Raw genomic sequence first — 17,611 nt, 5'->3', positions numbered from 1 at the left:
TTGTATCTTGGAAGGATTAGAAATTGTCTAACCGGCTCTGCCAGATTCAATTTCTTGTTTCCCCAAACATTGTATTGCTTTCCTTATTTATTTTTATTGTATTTTGGAAGGATTAGAAGTTGTCTAACCGGCTCTGCCAGATTCAACTTCTTGTTTCCCCAAACTATTTATTGCTTTACTTATTTATTTTATTGCATTTTTGGAAGGATTAGAAGTTGTCTAACCGGCTCTGCCAGATTCAACTTCTTGTTTCCCCAGACATGTTAATGTTCGTGTTATTTAATTATATTGTATTTTTGGATGGATTAGAAGTTGTCTAACCGGCTCTGCCAGATTCAACTTCTTGTTTCCCCAGAAATTTTATTGTCTTATCTATTTTTTTATTGCATCTTTGTGGAAGGAGGAGAAGTTGTCTAACCGGCTCTGCCAAATTCAACTTCTTGTTTCCCCTGAATTTTTAATTTAATATTATTTTGATGGTAAGGGCAACTAATTATTTTTGTATGAATTTATAAATATACGAATGTTGAACTGGTGTTCTCTCGCGAAACTGTTAAATTGTACATGTTGAGATGCGATGAATTTATTGAATGAGTTTGTTGGCTGAAATTGATCTTGTTGGAAGGTCTGGAGTAAGGGTTCGGTAATTGCTTATATATGAGTATTAAATAGATATACAGATACTGTTTTGAGGTTGTTGTGAGAGGAAGTAAAAATATTAAAATTAGGCATTTTAGATTTAGAGCATAAGACAACAAGGTAGATAAATTAAATAAATAAATTGATTAATTATTGAGGGCCTCCCTTTGTTGGTAGGATAGAGGAACCTTAAAAACCTGAGTTGGCACATCCCTGATCATAGAGCAGCCCTGGTCTGGTCCAGTCAGTTGTGACTAGTCATATGTGCTGGCGTCGAAGGTGAGTTTGATGCGTTCAGACATCTGGGTCCTCTCCGGTGACCAATTGGAGTAAAAGAAAAAAAAATCTCTACTAGGATGAAAATAAAATAAAATAAGTTGATTATAAATGCATAATATTATCATGGTAAAAATTTCATATATATTTTATTTATTATTACATTGAGCCCAGACTTTAATATGTAGTTCCTACGATATGTGGATATATTTTGGTTGATCCATGATCTTTGTTTGGTGAAAATATATTGAGTTATACTCGTTATGGGCAAAATGAGTTTATAATATGAAGCATAATATATGGTAATATGTTTAATTTATTGATACCAAAACGGGTTATTATGAATTCTTGATTAAAGAATGAACATGACTGAGTTAGGTGGATATGAGGGTATGAATTGTTGGTTTTATGAAATGTTAGAGTGGATATGAGAAATCATTACTTATGAAATGATGTTTACTACCGGGAGTAGTATGTTCGAGTTATACCATAAGAGTTTGGTATGAGCAAAGTAACACCTGAGGTTTATGAAAGCAGGCAGAAAGTGGTCTGACCATAAGGCTTTGACATAAACATATGATTCGTAAGTTATATAGAAGCAGGCAGAGAGGGGTCTGACCATAAGGCTTCAGAAAGTAAGACATAGTATATAAGTGAGGCTTAAGGAAGCAGGCAGAGAGCGGTCTGACCATAAGGCTTCATGAGTAAGCATGGTACACTTGTAAGATTTATGGAAATGGGAAAGATGAATTTGATAATGATGAATTAATGACATCGGAATAATGATATTTTATCAATTGCAGAAATACATGATTATAATATTTTTATTACACGTTTAATGATTTTATGATAAGGTTGGCTTACCCTTATTTGTTTGTACTATGATCATATAACTCATGTTATATGTGATTAGATAATATTGCAGATGCGGTTGAACAAGCTTAGAGATGAGATAGATGCGGGGAAAAACTTTTAGGGATTTTTGTAAAAAGAATAAATTTGTATTGGGAAGATTATGTTGTGTAAAACTTATAAGTTGAAATTTCAATGGTGAAGACTATATTGTTTAAAGTTTGTAAGTTTGGTATTGTACTTTGGATTAAATGAAATAAAGTTTAAATGTTTATAAGAGATATCAAATTAATTTAGTCTCTACTATCAGTAATACCCTTTAAAATAGTAGGGTGTTACAAGTAAGACTCTAAAGAGACCGAACCCTAGTTAATGACCGAGTACATGACCGAACGGTCAATAGCGAACACTCAGCTTTGTGCATAATTATGCAGAACTTCTGCAGAATTAAGAACACGATAACATTTACCAAGACGAAACATGTTTCCCAACTTCCAAACATGAATCATATACCAATTTACATTATTCCAAGGATGTCTAAACCTTTATAAACACTTTCTAAAGGGTCTGCTACCAGATTCACGATCCAAAACTGCATAATCATCAACCTAAGGACTCAAATTCAATTCTACTGATTTTTGGCACAGTTTGAGTGACTTAGGGATTTTAACAAGTCCTAAATAACTTATTTAAGCTCTCCCTAGTGACCAATTGAACACCTAACCCCAATTCTCCAATTTTTACTACTCCACTTCCTCAAACACACTCAAGAACAGCACCATCCACTCAAAGCAGAATAGTTTAACAAGGCACAAGTTATATCATCTCATACAGCTATACAATTCACACAATCATTCGATTATATACCCATGCAAACTTCTAAACAGCATTACACAATAGTACAGTTCAGCAACACATCAACCAATTAAATTAACTAGCTCCCCTTACCTCTTAACCGAATCGCACATCTTGACAGAATTAAACTTCTTTACAGTTTTGCTAAGCCGCAAGTGATCCTAGAACAGCCTACAGAGTTTGGATTGGTTAAAGGAAACCAACCACCGAACCAGAAACAGAATCAGAACCCAAATGAAGAACCGATTAACACATGCAAAATCGAACAGTGTTTGCATGTACCAAAAATTGCAAAAATTTCAAGAATCAAAGAGAGACAAATTTATCGGCTCTAAACATGAAATTGATCGGTGGAAAAGGAAGTCCTTGATCTTAGGATCACCTAGGAAGCTCCTGATCGCCGATCAGGCTAACCTGTGAGAAATTTTAGATAGAAGGAGAAGAAAAGGTAGAGAATAGAGTTTTTAGAGAGATATAATGTACTGATATAATGAGCTGAGTGTTTTAAAACTTCTATTTATACTGTTAGCTTATTATAACACTAATTGCTCAGTCTCATTATTTTAATACATTTATCTACTCTTAACCGTATATTTTCTAGTCCTTACATCCACCTATATAAGAATAAAGCATTTATCAACTTGCCGTCGTTTTCTACAGTTGATGTTAACTAAAACATGTAATAGTCATCAAACTAAGTGTGGTGTACATTAATGACGATATTCTTTTTTTTTTCAGCAACCTGGCCAAGATTGAAATTCAGTTAAGGAAAGAAATGCAGTAGAAAATTATAAAAGAAATAAGCACTTCTAACAAAATGAAAATAAAAAATTGGAATTTGCTATTTATATCTTACAAGAAAAAACATCAAAAACAACTATTTAATATTATTATAATTATTATTATGTGGGTGAACCTTTTCTTTCAAACACCTGTCCAATTATTATAACTTCTGAAGATAAAAATAAATTACATTTTTAAACTAGCAGCACCCGATGGAGCTAAGAGTATATGATCCGAGTGTAGCAGAAGTCAAAATAAACTAAATTTTATACTTTCTAAGTTTATTCAAAAAGATGAGTTCTTAAAAGGATTTAAACCAATATAATCAAGCAGTTGAAAGTTCAATCCAAAAAATATTCTCATACGTCAATGTTTTATGTACCGAGAAACAATGAGTTTTGCCTCACTAATTTATTGACTACAACAACAATAATTAGGAGAATTTTACACCTTTTAATAGTACAAGACTTCTTGCATGACAAGAAAAGTTAAATGAGATGGATGGAAATAATCTCATTTGGTAGGGAACTTGCTGCTCACTGATTCATAACTCGGAACGTAGAGAACTGCATGAAGTGGGAAGATTCCGTAAGATATAAAGAAATCAAGAACAGTCTTTCAAAAAACAATGAAATATATATACAATCAAGAAGAATTTATAAAAAAAAGAAAAAAAATTAAATATACCATCTCCATATGATGCCATCGTCAGAGGAGAAGAAATAAGTTTTTGCGAAATTGAAGAAATATCCTTCAAGGTTACTTCGTCCACTGCCTTCAAAAAGTCCTCCACAGGTTTCCTGAATAGGGATAAAAAAATCCTTTAAATAAAGGCACAAACATTTCAAGTATACAAATGCTAGGTAGGAATGGCGGCATTCAAAACAAAAACTAATAGCTACCCTCTTATGTATTCTTTTTAATCAAAATTTCAAAACTAAAGGGCGAAAAACCACATGCAACGCATAACTTTCAGTTCCCCATAAAGATGACATTTCGAATCTAAGAATACTCTAGCAATGGCCAAGAGTTGTTTTTTCTATAGATACAACCATGTAAAATACTAATTTTATTTTTTGAAAAGTTCACCTGAGTGTCTTTAAACATGTAGCTAAGAATTGAATTGCTATAGACTCAGATACTAAAATCCTAAGAATATGAAGTTCAAAAGAGGAAACAAACAAGAATAATGAATATCAATAACGTAATTATTAAGCTTAAATTAGCAGCAAATTTAGACTCCTCTTCATGATGATGATACATACCTCTCACCATATGTTAAAACTTGTCTTCCTATATCTTCTGAAACAACCATCTAAAAAAGGTTCGTTTAGAACTGATTAGACGGTTAAAAAAAACATAAAAATAAAAAACTTTTGCTATTGTAGTTTCATGATAAAACTTTAATTTGAGGTGCATTTACTCACTCTAGATTCCAAATTCATCAAAATTGCAGATTTGGTAGCTTGTTTAGCTCGATCCAGTTGTACCTGTTCAACTACAGATACAGAAAAAGCATACGTATAAAACTACCAATATAGAAGAAATAAAGATGAAACAAATGGAAAAAAGGGGAATTGAAACTATACTGTTGAGTTTAAAGGAGAAGGGTTCCCCCTTAAATTAACTGTAAAGGAGACGGGTGAAAGAATTTATCTCTTTCATTGTGCTTTAATTTCGTAAAAAAATAAATAAATCATCTATGTAATATAAAATATTGAAAAAAATTATATTAAGAAAAAAAAATAATGAAACAACAAACTAATTTTTTAACTAGTACCAAAAGATTTTTCAAACTTTAATTATTTGTTCCTACTCTTTTTCCATTGACCACAGATAACAAAGAAAGGTCAACTTATTTTTTTTAGTTTTTCAATTAAACCAAATGATTCATTTAATAGAAGTCATTTGTTTGTGATTCATCTAAACAAACAAAAATATTTTATTTTCACTTTTTTCTGTACTTTTATCCATTTCCACTTTATTTCTCTATTTTCTATCTTTCTTGTTTCTTTTCTCTCTATTATATTATACGTCTAATACAACTGAAGCTCAAATAAAGTAGATAATAAGAAGCAAATACTAGTTAAAAGCATAACAACCAACCTTTTCCATGAGTAGCAACAGCAAGAATCTCATTAGCAGTTATATCAATGGCCTTTGATATAAAATCTGAGCTCTGACACAAAGACAAATGGAGTCAGAGTAGTAGATGGCATAGGCAGCCATAAGAACAAGGAACAGATCAGATGGATCACATCCATCACACACTCACGCACATATATAAACTCAACGATTCCCAACATTTGGGCCAGTAAATAAGTCTGCATAATTCGAAGTGGGGAATGCTAATTTTGGAATGAAAAAACTGGCAGGAAAAAATGTGAAAAGGTTGAAAATAAACAGCTTCACGTATTCAACAGTGAATAACTTTGGTTTGAAAATAATTTTTATTTCAACCTCAACTTTCTACCTTCCTACTTTCCAACTACTAAACAAAGAACAGCTTCGTTCTTGTCACCAGCTTTTGCAAAGAGATATGCATAGCATGCGTCATATAAGCTGTGCGTATAGATATTTATATTACTATTTGAGATTCCACACTAATTATTATAAAATATATCTACATAAACATATAGAAACCATGAAATTTGGTTCTAGAGTTTCATTTCAAGGGTTTAGAAAAAGCACTCTTAATTACTATACATATAAAAATTGACTTACATAAATATTCGTCATTCCAATATATCCAAAAACTCATCATTTCATGATGGACGGGTATTTCAATATATCCAGAAAAACATAATTTCATAAAGCATAGTATTCAAAGGGGCTTAGTGTTGTAAATCGGGTACCGTAAACTACTATTACTAGACATATAAAAATTGATTTACATAAATACCCGGTCTTCAAAAATATCCAAAAACCATTATTTCATAGTGGACAGGTCCTTTAAATATATCCAAAAAATCATAATTTCATAATGGCCAGTATTTGAAGGGGCTTACTGTTGTAACTTGGATACCAAAAATGCCAGTGTCATTATAAATATTGTTGAAGGCTGAAATTGAATGAAATTGTGGATATTGATTCAGAACATTGAGATCTGCATATCATAAAACCAAGAACGTTAAGGTAATAATCAAAAGAAAAGAACACAACGTGAAGTGCTTAGTTGCAGAAAAATTGTGGCAATAAAGAAAAGTGAGCACAAAAACTATACATCAAATATTGATTATCATTCTTTGTTCATAGTTTCAACCACAAACTAGGAACATATTGAATATTTTAAGATGACTTACATAGCCGTGAATACATCCCTTTACCAGGACCACCAGCTGAGAATGATCCTCCACCTCCCAATAACATCTATAGTAAGATGACGTAGTACAGTTAAATACAAATTTAAAAAACAAAAATATTATTGAAAATAATAAACATACTAAAGAGACCAGCCGAAATATTTTTAGCCAACTTAAAGTAAGGAAAACAATTTCAAGTTAAGAAAATCAAGTAAATATATAACATCATCAAAACCTGAAGAACAGTCAAAACCATAGCATCCTTCAACTTATGCCAGCCGCCAGGAAGTTCAAATGCTAGAGCAAAATGGGTCCTCTGCTCATTCAAGGAACGTAAGACTTTCAGCCCAAAAATTAAAAACCCGGAGTGTGAACAGAAGCTATATTTTTTGAATTGCATACCCCTGTTTCACTTTGACATCGATAATCACCACCAGTATATACTGATTTTGGCTCCTCTGGACGTGGGACACTTGGTAAATCTGACAGGAGAGGCTCTGCAACGGATAACAATTCCTCATGTTCAACACCAGAAGCAGCAAGTACTATGCGAGGTGCTGTATAGTTCTCCTGATATTTCATAAAAGTTTAAATCTTGTAAGTAAGGTAAAGAAAAAACAACTCATAAAAAGAATATAAAAATTCTGAAAATTTAGTCAATAATATTTAAAGATTATCTTAGAAGACTTACAGCAACAAACTCCTCCAGAATTGCACCATTCAATCTATTTATGGCTGATTCTGAAGCTAAAAGAGGATTTGCCAAGGCACCAGAAAAACCAGCAGAATGAATGGCTTCCAAAAGCAAGTCTTGAGGATTTTTGGAAGCTTCACCAATCTCAGCCTTAACTTTGAGAAGCTGCAATTAGTAAGGAAAAAATTTTAAGAGGTCATTAGGCATGTAATGTAAGCCATAAGAGCTAACAGATAAAAAAAAAGTATGCTAACTATTGTCAACTGGCTTTGTAATGTATTTACTATAGAATACGGTTCTAGTAAACTGACTTATCAATCTTCTGACAGTCTCACTGAATTTAATAAGTTAATACATTATGTGAATACAATGTTTTATGACTATACCAGAAGATAGTTATCAACCTTCTATCTGTCTCATTGAGATTAAGTTTTTTTTCTAAGCATACAATATATTATTTACAAATTGAATATCTAACCATACAGATATTTTTAAGTCTCTGTAGCACAAGCTCAAGCTGCAGTGGCACAATTAGGCAAGATTAAGTTTTCAGAAGATCTACCATTTACCCATTTAAACCGTAGAGAAGTGACTGGGCTATGTGAACTAGTATGACAAAAAATATTTAGTTTGACAATTAGATTAAGCCAACACAACACATGTAAGGGGAGACAGGGCCTGGTTCTTCATTTACAACTATTTTATTAACATAATTTTATTTATGAGTAACCATCAGCTTAGCGCTTACTAGAGTATATAAATTATTACACATGTTTCAAATTATTAGGTTGCCTGCTTTTCAAATTTCCTGTCTAAATATATTGGAAGAAATCCAGAAAGTATAAACAACAATGCAGAAAGTACCTGCTCGTTAACTTCCCAATCAAGAAATGCAGGATTCCTCACACAATCAACAAGAAGTTCCACCATTTCAGGAACATATGTCTTCAAAGCATCAAAAGTGTAACCCATCTGTTCTCTAGAAGCTGAGGCCTGCACATTGCCACCAATTGCCTCTACTTCTCGAACCACACGAAAGTGACTACGGTTTCTAGTGGTCTTGAAAGCCATTCGTTCGAGCAAATGTGTAGCCCCAAAACTTATTGGACTCTCATATATTGAACCACAGTTTACGTATAAACCTATTGATGCTGTGGGAGTCTGAAGAACAGAGAATTGAGATCAATTTAGTTAAAGTTTAGACATCTTACATGTGCGTGTAGATGGATAAATATACAAGTTAAACGATATAAAATCAATCATTCATACCGCGGATGTTTCAGAGGCCACTTTGACTCCATTTGGGAGTGTAGTAATAATAGTTTTACCCGGTGCAACATAATCTGGCAATGGAGGAGAAAGTATAACACCTGGAAGCGGAAAATCAAGAGGTGTAGCAGAACTGGATCGATCGCCCGTGAGCCATCCAAACAAACCACCCAAACCAGAAGAGGATTGTTTGGTGGCAACAGAACTTGAACTTGAACTTGCAAATCTGACAGGCAACCTGCTGCACGAACGGGCCTATCAAAAATCAAGACTATCAGACAATCACTTCAAACCAAGCTCATTATCTAAAACTTTCAGGCACGATAAATCAAGTGAATAAAGTTTAACCAAAAGACAAACGAATCATAGGAAAATGCTGTGAGAAAAATATAAATTGTTTGAGATTTTTCGCCACGAGCCAAAGCAATTAACAGGAATTCCGCACAGATAGACAAGTGAATTTAAATCCTAATTCAGTAGTTATTAAACAAAGAACTACAATCGAGGGACTAGTCAATGGAATAAAAAATATCAGCTTCGATTTAGTTCGTAATTTAAAGTAAGTGCATGTAAGGGTGAGATCTAGGGCATGATAATAATAATAATAACAGTTAACATTTGAAAGGGAAGGAGATGAAAGATACGAACCCTAATGGTCCTGAGGCGTGAAGCAACGTTCCTGTACATGACTGATCAACAGTTCAAAACCACCTGATTATTTGATTCTGTTAGGCTTTAGAGTTAGAGAACAGAAACAACTTGATCGAGGTTTTGGGAGATGGAGGTTTCAGTATCTGCTATACGCTTTTGAACAATGGGCCGTAGACAGAAACAAGCCCATAATGTGATTATGTTACACAGGTTGTCTTCAAACACAAGCATTACTTCAGAGATCATCCTTAGGCATAGTAATATAGTAAATGTACAAATTTAATATGAAAAACAAACTATTTTATTTATAAAAACATTTGATATAGTTTTAATCATAAAAATGAAAAGGAAAAAAATAATTACCATAAAATAATTATTATATATTTATTCTTTTATTTTTATAAGTTATACCATGGGATTATCCCGTTTAATGTACGTAATGGTTTTTTTAATTTTAACTTTTCAATAAACTATTTTACTTGTAATAAAAAAAAAATTCTACGCAGTAGTAAATAAAGTATCAATTACAAAATTATAAAGATTATGTATTTTTATTTAATTAATAAATAGAATTTTTTTAATGTATAATTTTTTCTTCAACTTTACTCTTCTTAAACTTAAATAATTATTCTTAATAAAAAAAATACCTACATGATAAATAAAGTTTTTATAATAAAATTATAAAACCCATTTTTTTTAATAATTATTTATAGTAACAAGTATAACACTCCATGCTCCATGCTCCATGTTTAGAAAGACTTTTCTAACTAATTGAGAGCCAGAGCCTTTTAAATATTTGATGTGAACCAAGAAGACTAAATGTTACATGTGCATTCTTGTTTCAAGCACATTTACCAACTTGTTTGAGGGTAAACATGCTACTCACATCATAAATAGACTTTATACTCATCTTTTACATTTTCAAACTCTTTAAGAACTAGTCTATGATCATGGCCCTTAATTTATCTTGTTACCGTGTTTTTGGATGGCTAACGTATGCTACCATAATCACTTTTAGAAGAATAAAATTTGACAAAATATCTTTAAATCCATTTTCTTAGGTTTCAAACATGTAACCAAAGGCTACATTTTGTATGATCTAAGCAGCAAATCATGTTTTATTTCTCAAAATGTTATTTTCTATGAACAAATTTTCCTTATGCCAACAAACTTATGCATTTTTTGAACATAGACATAATGAGTGATATTATTGATAATACCAAATTTGATTCTCCTCTTACTTTTGAAAGTAAACATCCTATCATTTCAAACAATTTTTTTACAAAATCATGATCAAAGTTGTTTTCATTGAAAATATTAAATCTTATCCACATTATTCTCTTAAAGTCATTGAATTTAATACAAGGATTTCTGCTAGAAATAAAAAGTCTTTTTCATACTTAGCTAATTACTATTGTTGTACCATTGTCTCATCACATTTTACTTATATATCATGTCTTATCCTTTACAATCTTATTTTTCTTAATCAAAATACTCATTTTCTCATATTGATTTATATTTATTTACTTATGGTATATATGACACTACAACTTTCAAAGAGACTAGTCAATCAATTGATATACATAACAAATACTAGATTAGACATTAGTTTTATTATGCAACAAATAAGTTAGTTTATGTCCAAGCCACACAATTATCACATGCAAGTTGCTTTATGCATTCTCAAGTAATTCAAGATGCACCTAGTACAGGAATATTTTACCCATTTCAAAATTCCAACAAATTGAAATGACTCAAATATATTACTACTGATTTATCTCTGGATATTGCTTTGTCTTTTCCTGCTTTTAGTGACAACCAAACTACTATTAAGTTGGTAAAAAATCTTACATTTGATGAACAAAATACATCGAAGTAGACTGTCACTTTATCCATACTAAAATTCTTGAAGGTATCATTGTCTTGTCTAATGTTTTTTCTACACACCCACTTATTGATATGTTCACTAAATTCTTATATCTGACTATTTTTTAAGATAATATTTTTAAGTTAGGTTTAAAAGACCTTCTTCACAACTTTCTTACGAGGAGTGTTAGAGATAACATTATACTATATGATAAAGTTATCAATAAAGTTTTTGTGAGACGTCTCAAACATTAAAAATAAGGTGAAAGATCTTTTGTTAATTTGGAATCATTTAATACTTTTAGAATTTTTTTCATCATTTCTTCTCTTCCTAGTGTGAAGTGACCATAAGCGTGAAGGTGGGAAGGCTTTGTTAATAAGATATAATTTTATATTTTAGGCTTTGTTAATAAGATATAATTTTATATTTTCATGATTTATTCTCTTATCTCACGTTTGTTGTTTATGAATTTTACATGATACAAACAAATTTAACACTAATAAACCACAAATCAAATTGTATAAGATTGGCACAATTCTAATCTAAATTTAAAACAATAAATTTGTACTTTTTATATGTTATTCAATTTTTTTTCATTTTAGTAATCTAAAATTTAAACACAATCTTAAATTTTCTAATTAATAAAATTATTTATAAACAATCCAAGTTATCTCAATTTACGAGTATAAAAAAATTGATATTCATTTTGTATATAAAGACAAATGAACTTTTACGAAACATTTATTTAGCTGTCTTTGAAATCAAACTTCATAATTTTGTTTCTAGTTTTCTTTTTATTTTTCTTAAACCAAATAACTAATATTCTTATCATAGTTCTTGTATATTTTGTTCTTTTCCTACTTATATATTTCTTTTTTTTCTTTTCTTTGTCAAAGAAGGCTTATAGTTTGGTCCATACAAACAAATTAAATTGAAAGGTAATAATGACTCTTAAAAGAACGGTGCCTCCCCTACACACCTTTTCTATGACTGCACTAATATTCAGTATAATTTCTTTTGACTGATTCAAACAATTTTTTATTACACTTAACAAATGCACTCTAAAAATTGTGAAAGGTTTCTGGAATTTTGTATATAAATATTCTTATTTTATTTATCTAAAAAAAATATTCTATAAATGGTTTGATTGGCTATCATTGAGAAGCAAGAGGCAGATTATAAGAGTCAACAATTTTGTAATATTCTCTAAACTGTTTAATATTCTTTAAAATTTTAATGTATTTATACATATGCTATTTAGTAAACTCAAAAAAATTTAATCAGTTAAATATATTTACTATCTAAACTTTCTATTTTTATACTATTACATTAAATTTAGAAAACCCCGCACAGGAACCGGCGGGGAAGAAAAAACAAATTGGTTCAGGATCAGTCCGTCCTGTATAGTAGAGTAGTTAGATTGAAATCTTTCTAGATTCCGTAAAATTTTACTCAAAATTAATTTTTATTTTTACATTAGTTATTTGTAATAATTTAAAAAGTATTACAAAAACATTTTTTAATATTTTAGGAATACCAAGTTGTAATATAAGAAAAAAGAAATGATACTTTGAAACACATAATTGTTTACTTTCATTTGATATTATATTTTCTTATTTTTTAATTTTCTTTTTAAAATTTTTACAATTTTAAGACTATTTTATTTTTGTGTCAAATAAATGTTAATGTGTCATGTTACTCTTTTTGAGTAAGAGAAATGATACTTTGATACACATAATATCTTTACATTTATTTGTTAAGAGTAAATTAATTTAATTCTACAAAATTATTCGTATTTAATAGCGGATGAAATAATATATTAATCTTTAAATTTAATTTAATATTACAAAACTTATTTATAAAATGTACATCTATCTATTATAAGTATATATCTAGTTTACGTGAGATTTAAAAGAAAAATTTATAAAAACTTTAAAAGACAACAAATACTGTAAATATGTGAAGAAATTTGTGTAATGAATATTTTGGGTGATTTGTGTAATGTTGTGTGTAAAAGTTAGTGTGTTGAATTTAGTTGAATGGTGGAAAGTTCTCCGAAAGATGAAGCTGTTGGACTCTATACCATTTGCATCTCTGCGTCAAAGCGTAGACTTTGGAAAGCATTTGAGTTTCTCTTTTTGCTTTTCAACCGTGAAATCACGAACTTGATAAACCAAAAGCTGCCCTAAGTTTCGGGGAACCCCTTTTGGAGGGCACTCTCTATATTCATTCCTTATTTATTGTATTTCTGTTTCGTTATTATCACTCGTTCCTTCCTTCCTTCCTTCCTTCCACATTTTGCATTGGTGAAGCACCACACCCTTTACTATAAATAAGCAACACCACCTTTCTCTGATCCACCTTAATTCCACGCATCATTTTCTTTCCTCAATCACAATAACACAACCTCTTTTCGCCTCTCTCCCTACCGTTACAACAACATCATGGGTTCCTCACCGAATTCAAAGCCTAAGATCGTTAGAGGCACCGCAGGTTATGTCTTGGAAGATGTTCCACATATGGCTGATTACATCCCTGACTTGCCAGTACGTCGTCGTTCACCACTTTTTACCTTTCTCCTACGCCCTCTCAAAAAGTGCTTCTTCTCCACCGCATAGCCTTTTTCTCTTTCTCTTCATCTCTCTCTGTAACTTTATCTACTTAATTACTCCATTAATGTATCATTTTTCTGTAACTCTCTCGCAGACATATACTAATCCTTTGCAGATCAATCCTGCTTACTCAGTTGTCAAGTAAGTTTCATATCGATGTGAAAAATAAGTCTATCTCTTCTTTCTTCTACCTTTTTTTTTTTTTTGCTTTTTCTTATTATGCTTGTTTACGCTTACTTTTTGTCTCACAATTTTAATTTACTTGCCACTTCTCAGGCAGTATTTCGTTCACGTCGATGATAGTGTTCCGCAGAAGGTTAGATTTTATTATGTTATATATTGTTTTTTCCGGTGAATTTTCCTTCTCTTTTTTTGGACTATTTTATCACGCATTAACCAAAGGGGCTCTGATTTGAAAATATTATGTCTCGGGAATCTTATAAATAATATTTTTATTATAATAATAATATAATAATAATAAACTAAACCTGCGTCTTTATGAGTACACGTATATCTCGAGAATTCACGATTTCTCCGAATACGAAACGTCATCGGATCCTAGTTATCGAAAGGAAAAAACAGAAAAGAAAAGTAACCACCATGTAAATAGAGTATAAAACGCATCTCGTATCTAATTCACGTTTTCTCCATGCTAGTAATGGACATCATGGGAGCACGGTTGGACTGGTTTAAATTGAATTGGAAAATGATAGCACGAGAGGTTCTGGTACAAGTTGGTTGTTGCAATTTAACACCAGTGCATTACTTTATGTCATGACAGATAATTGCTAATAAAGATAGTCCAAGAGGTGTACATTTTCGGCGTGCCGGACCTCGTCAAAAGGTATGTTTTGGTGTGTGTGGCTTTATCTTTGGAGGTGCCATTTTTGTATTTATGAGCGTATGATGGTGGATATCCAGGTGTATTTCGACTCAGATGATGTTCAGGCTGCAATTGTGACATGTGGTGGTCTATGTCCTGGGCTAAACACCGTGATTAGGGAACTAGTATGTGCACTATATCACATGTATGGTGTCAAGAAAATTTTGGGAATCAATGTAAGTGTAATAGTTTTGATGATATTCCAAACAAACTCATTTTCTCCTGTTGATTAGAAAGGCAACGAATGTAAATTCAAATGCACTCCTTAATTCTGATAGAACAAATTTACAATAATTCTAATCGTTTGATTTGTATTAGTCTCGTTAACTGAAAGATACTGTGATTTGAAGGGAGGATACAAGGGTTTCTATGCTCACAATACTATAGCTCTAACTCCTAAAAGCGTGAATGATATACACAAGCGTGGGGGAACTATCCTTGGTTCATCAAGAGGTGGACATGACACCACTAAGATAGTTGACAGTATTCAAGATCGGGGAATTAATCAGGTATGTGCCTCATTCTCTCAATTACGACATATATAACTTCACTTTGAATCTAGTAATATCAGTCTAATAATTCGAGCAATTTCAGGTTTACATAATTGGGGGAGATGGTACTCAGAGAGGTGCAGATAGGATTTTTGAGGTATATACACCTTGAATGATAAGGAAATTACACTATTGAATGTTGATATTTTACATTTGACATCTGTGATTATGAAATTGATTTCATGAAAGTAGCAATTTATTAACAACGCATCCTGATTATCCGCGCAGGAAATTAGAAGGCGACATCTTAAAGTTGCAGTTGTAGGAATCCCGAAAACCATAGATAATGACATCCCGGTATATCTCTTGGTGGATAGCAACTCTTGTAGTTATTTCTCAGAATCCATTAGCATCATTAACTTGTAAAATGGTTTTATGTTGTCTCTTGCTCAATAGGTTATTGATAAGTCCTTCGGCTTTGACACAGCTGTTGAGGAGGCTCAACGCGCTATAAATGCAGCACATGTTGAGGCTGAAAGTGGTGAAAATGGCATAGGTGTTGTCAAGCTGATGGGCCGGTATAGCGGTAAGAGTCTTGTAGATTGGCATGGGATATAACGTACCATTTAAGTTCTTTTCTTGATGTAATAATTATCAAATCCAACTTCCCGTTCTTGTATGCTTTATTGTGGATTCATGGTGCAGGGTTTATTGCAATGTATGCTACTCTGGCCAGTAGGGATGTGGACTGTTGCTTGATTCCAGAGTCACCCTTCCACCTTGAAGGTCCAGGAGGACTTTTTGAGTTTGTAGAGAGAAGACTGAAAGAAAATGGCCACATGGTTATTGTGATTGCTGAAGGGGCAGGACAGGAACTTGTTTCTGAGAGCATGCAATCCTTGCAGAAACAGGATGCTTCTGGCAACAAACTTCTCCAAGATGTCGGGCTATGGATATCCCAAAAGATAAAGGTGTCGATTGTTTTCTATTCTGGATATCTCAAATGTGACTTTTGACTGCGTTATCCTCTTGATTCTTCTTTATTTCAGATTCTGATTTGGCTAAGTTTGAAACAAAGTTCAGATTTTGGTTTTCAATTGATGATTTCTTTGTGAAACCTTGAAAAAGTTGTTCTAAAGAATGACTCCCATTTGCATTTGGTTTATGAGAATCTCAAAAAGTGACAGTCTTGAAGGATCTCGTGGGGGACACATGATCCCTGATGGATGTGTACTGTGACAAAAATATGCTTTACTTCTCACAGACAGCTATTTTATAACTGAAGAAATTATTTATGCAGATGTTCTCCACCGCTTATATTAAGCATGTTGAATCTTTGATCTTGCAGGAACATTTTTCCAGGCTGAAGATAATGCACATAAATCTGAAATATATAGGTTTGCGAACATAAAAACTAAATACCTATATATGCATGTGTATATGTTTGTGCAAGAATATTTATGTATGCATACTAAAAGGAGGAAATACCAAACATTGCACAATTTTTTACTGTGGCAGATCCAACATATATGATCCGAGCTGTTCCAAGCAATGCTTCTGACAACGTGTACTGCACTCTTCTTGCTCAAAGTGCTGTTCATGGAGCCATGGCCGGTTACACTGGCTTTACCAGTGGGCTTGTCAATGGAAGGCAAACGTACATACCCTTTTATGTGAGTTGTGCTTCTGCAGCATAGATATGATTAATTTCTTAAAAACATAATGAATTTATTAAACTTTTCCATAAAGCTAGTTTTGAAGAGAATTAACTTGTAATGCAGAGAATCATCGAGGGCCAGAACAAAGTAGTGATAACTGATAGAATGTGGGCAAGGCTTTTGTCTTCAACAAATCAACCCAGCTTTACGGTTTCCAAGATTGCCGCTGAAGAAAAGAGGGAAGAGGAACCAACCGGGGAGCAGCAGTAAGACCATTCGTTCAAATAACCATTTGGCTCAGAAAGAAGTCAACAACATTTTTCACCTGCTATGTACATCATGTTACTATATTCGTTTCCTGTTTCATATCTTGCATTGTAAGTAGAACATATTTGAGTTTTCTTTTTCCTCTTCCATGTCCAAAAAAAGATGGCCGTGGAAAGCTTGAATATATTCATTGTATTATTCTTTTATTATGCATTGTAATTAGAATATATCCTAAGTCCCAACGAATAATGTGGTGGTTATTTTTACAAGTAGTTCATATACGCGTGCGTTGAATGCTTCAACGTTGAACCTTGAACATGCGGTGAATCTATGTAGTATTGGGTAAACGGGTTGAAAAGAGAAACTCAAAAGCTTTAATATTCTTTTATTCACTTTGGAAAAATAACTCGATGGTCTTTGAATGTTTTGTAATTGTTTAGGTCGCCGATGTGGACTAAAAGTTGTTTATTTCTAAATTAGCAGATGAAAATAATCACTTTTAATTACGAGAG

At 32.1% G+C, this 17,611-nt stretch overlaps 2 protein-coding genes across 2 annotated transcripts; one reads left to right on the top strand and one right to left on the bottom strand.

Moving 5' to 3' along the window:
* Positions 1–3,738: 3,738 nt before the first annotated feature.
* On the bottom strand, positions 3,739–9,494 carry LOC108347752 (mitochondrial-processing peptidase subunit alpha). Its single transcript, XM_017587188.2, has 13 exons — positions 9,319–9,494; positions 8,671–8,925; positions 8,266–8,562; positions 7,399–7,566; positions 7,110–7,277; positions 6,943–7,023; positions 6,708–6,774; positions 6,414–6,511; positions 5,512–5,584; positions 4,833–4,903; positions 4,671–4,720; positions 4,093–4,205; positions 3,739–3,971 (listed from the first exon to the last, which is right to left on the bottom strand). Exons 1-13 carry the CDS (start codon positions 9,355–9,357, stop codon positions 3,919–3,921), a joined length of 1,533 nt encoding a protein of 510 aa, XP_017442677.1. The 5' UTR covers positions 9,358–9,494; the 3' UTR covers positions 3,739–3,918.
* A 3,817-nt stretch (positions 9,495–13,311) lies between these two features.
* On the top strand, positions 13,312–17,378 carry LOC108347733 (ATP-dependent 6-phosphofructokinase 7). Its single transcript, XM_017587165.2, has 13 exons — positions 13,312–13,734; positions 13,895–13,941; positions 14,077–14,116; positions 14,582–14,644; positions 14,722–14,859; positions 15,034–15,192; positions 15,278–15,331; positions 15,463–15,531; positions 15,631–15,760; positions 15,880–16,145; positions 16,523–16,571; positions 16,693–16,847; positions 16,956–17,378. The coding sequence occupies exons 1-13, from the start codon at positions 13,633–13,635 to the stop codon at positions 17,100–17,102; spliced, it is 1,419 nt and encodes a 472-aa protein (XP_017442654.1). The 5' UTR covers positions 13,312–13,632; the 3' UTR covers positions 17,103–17,378.
* The last annotated feature ends 233 nt before the right edge of the window (positions 17,379–17,611 follow it).

Source organism: Vigna angularis, chromosome 1 (assembly GCF_016808095.1).
Source record: "Vigna angularis cultivar LongXiaoDou No.4 chromosome 1, ASM1680809v1, whole genome shotgun sequence".
In the NCBI taxonomy this organism is placed as follows: domain Eukaryota; kingdom Viridiplantae; phylum Streptophyta; class Magnoliopsida; order Fabales; family Fabaceae; genus Vigna; species Vigna angularis.
This window is presented reverse-complemented; position numbering and strand designations above follow the sequence as displayed.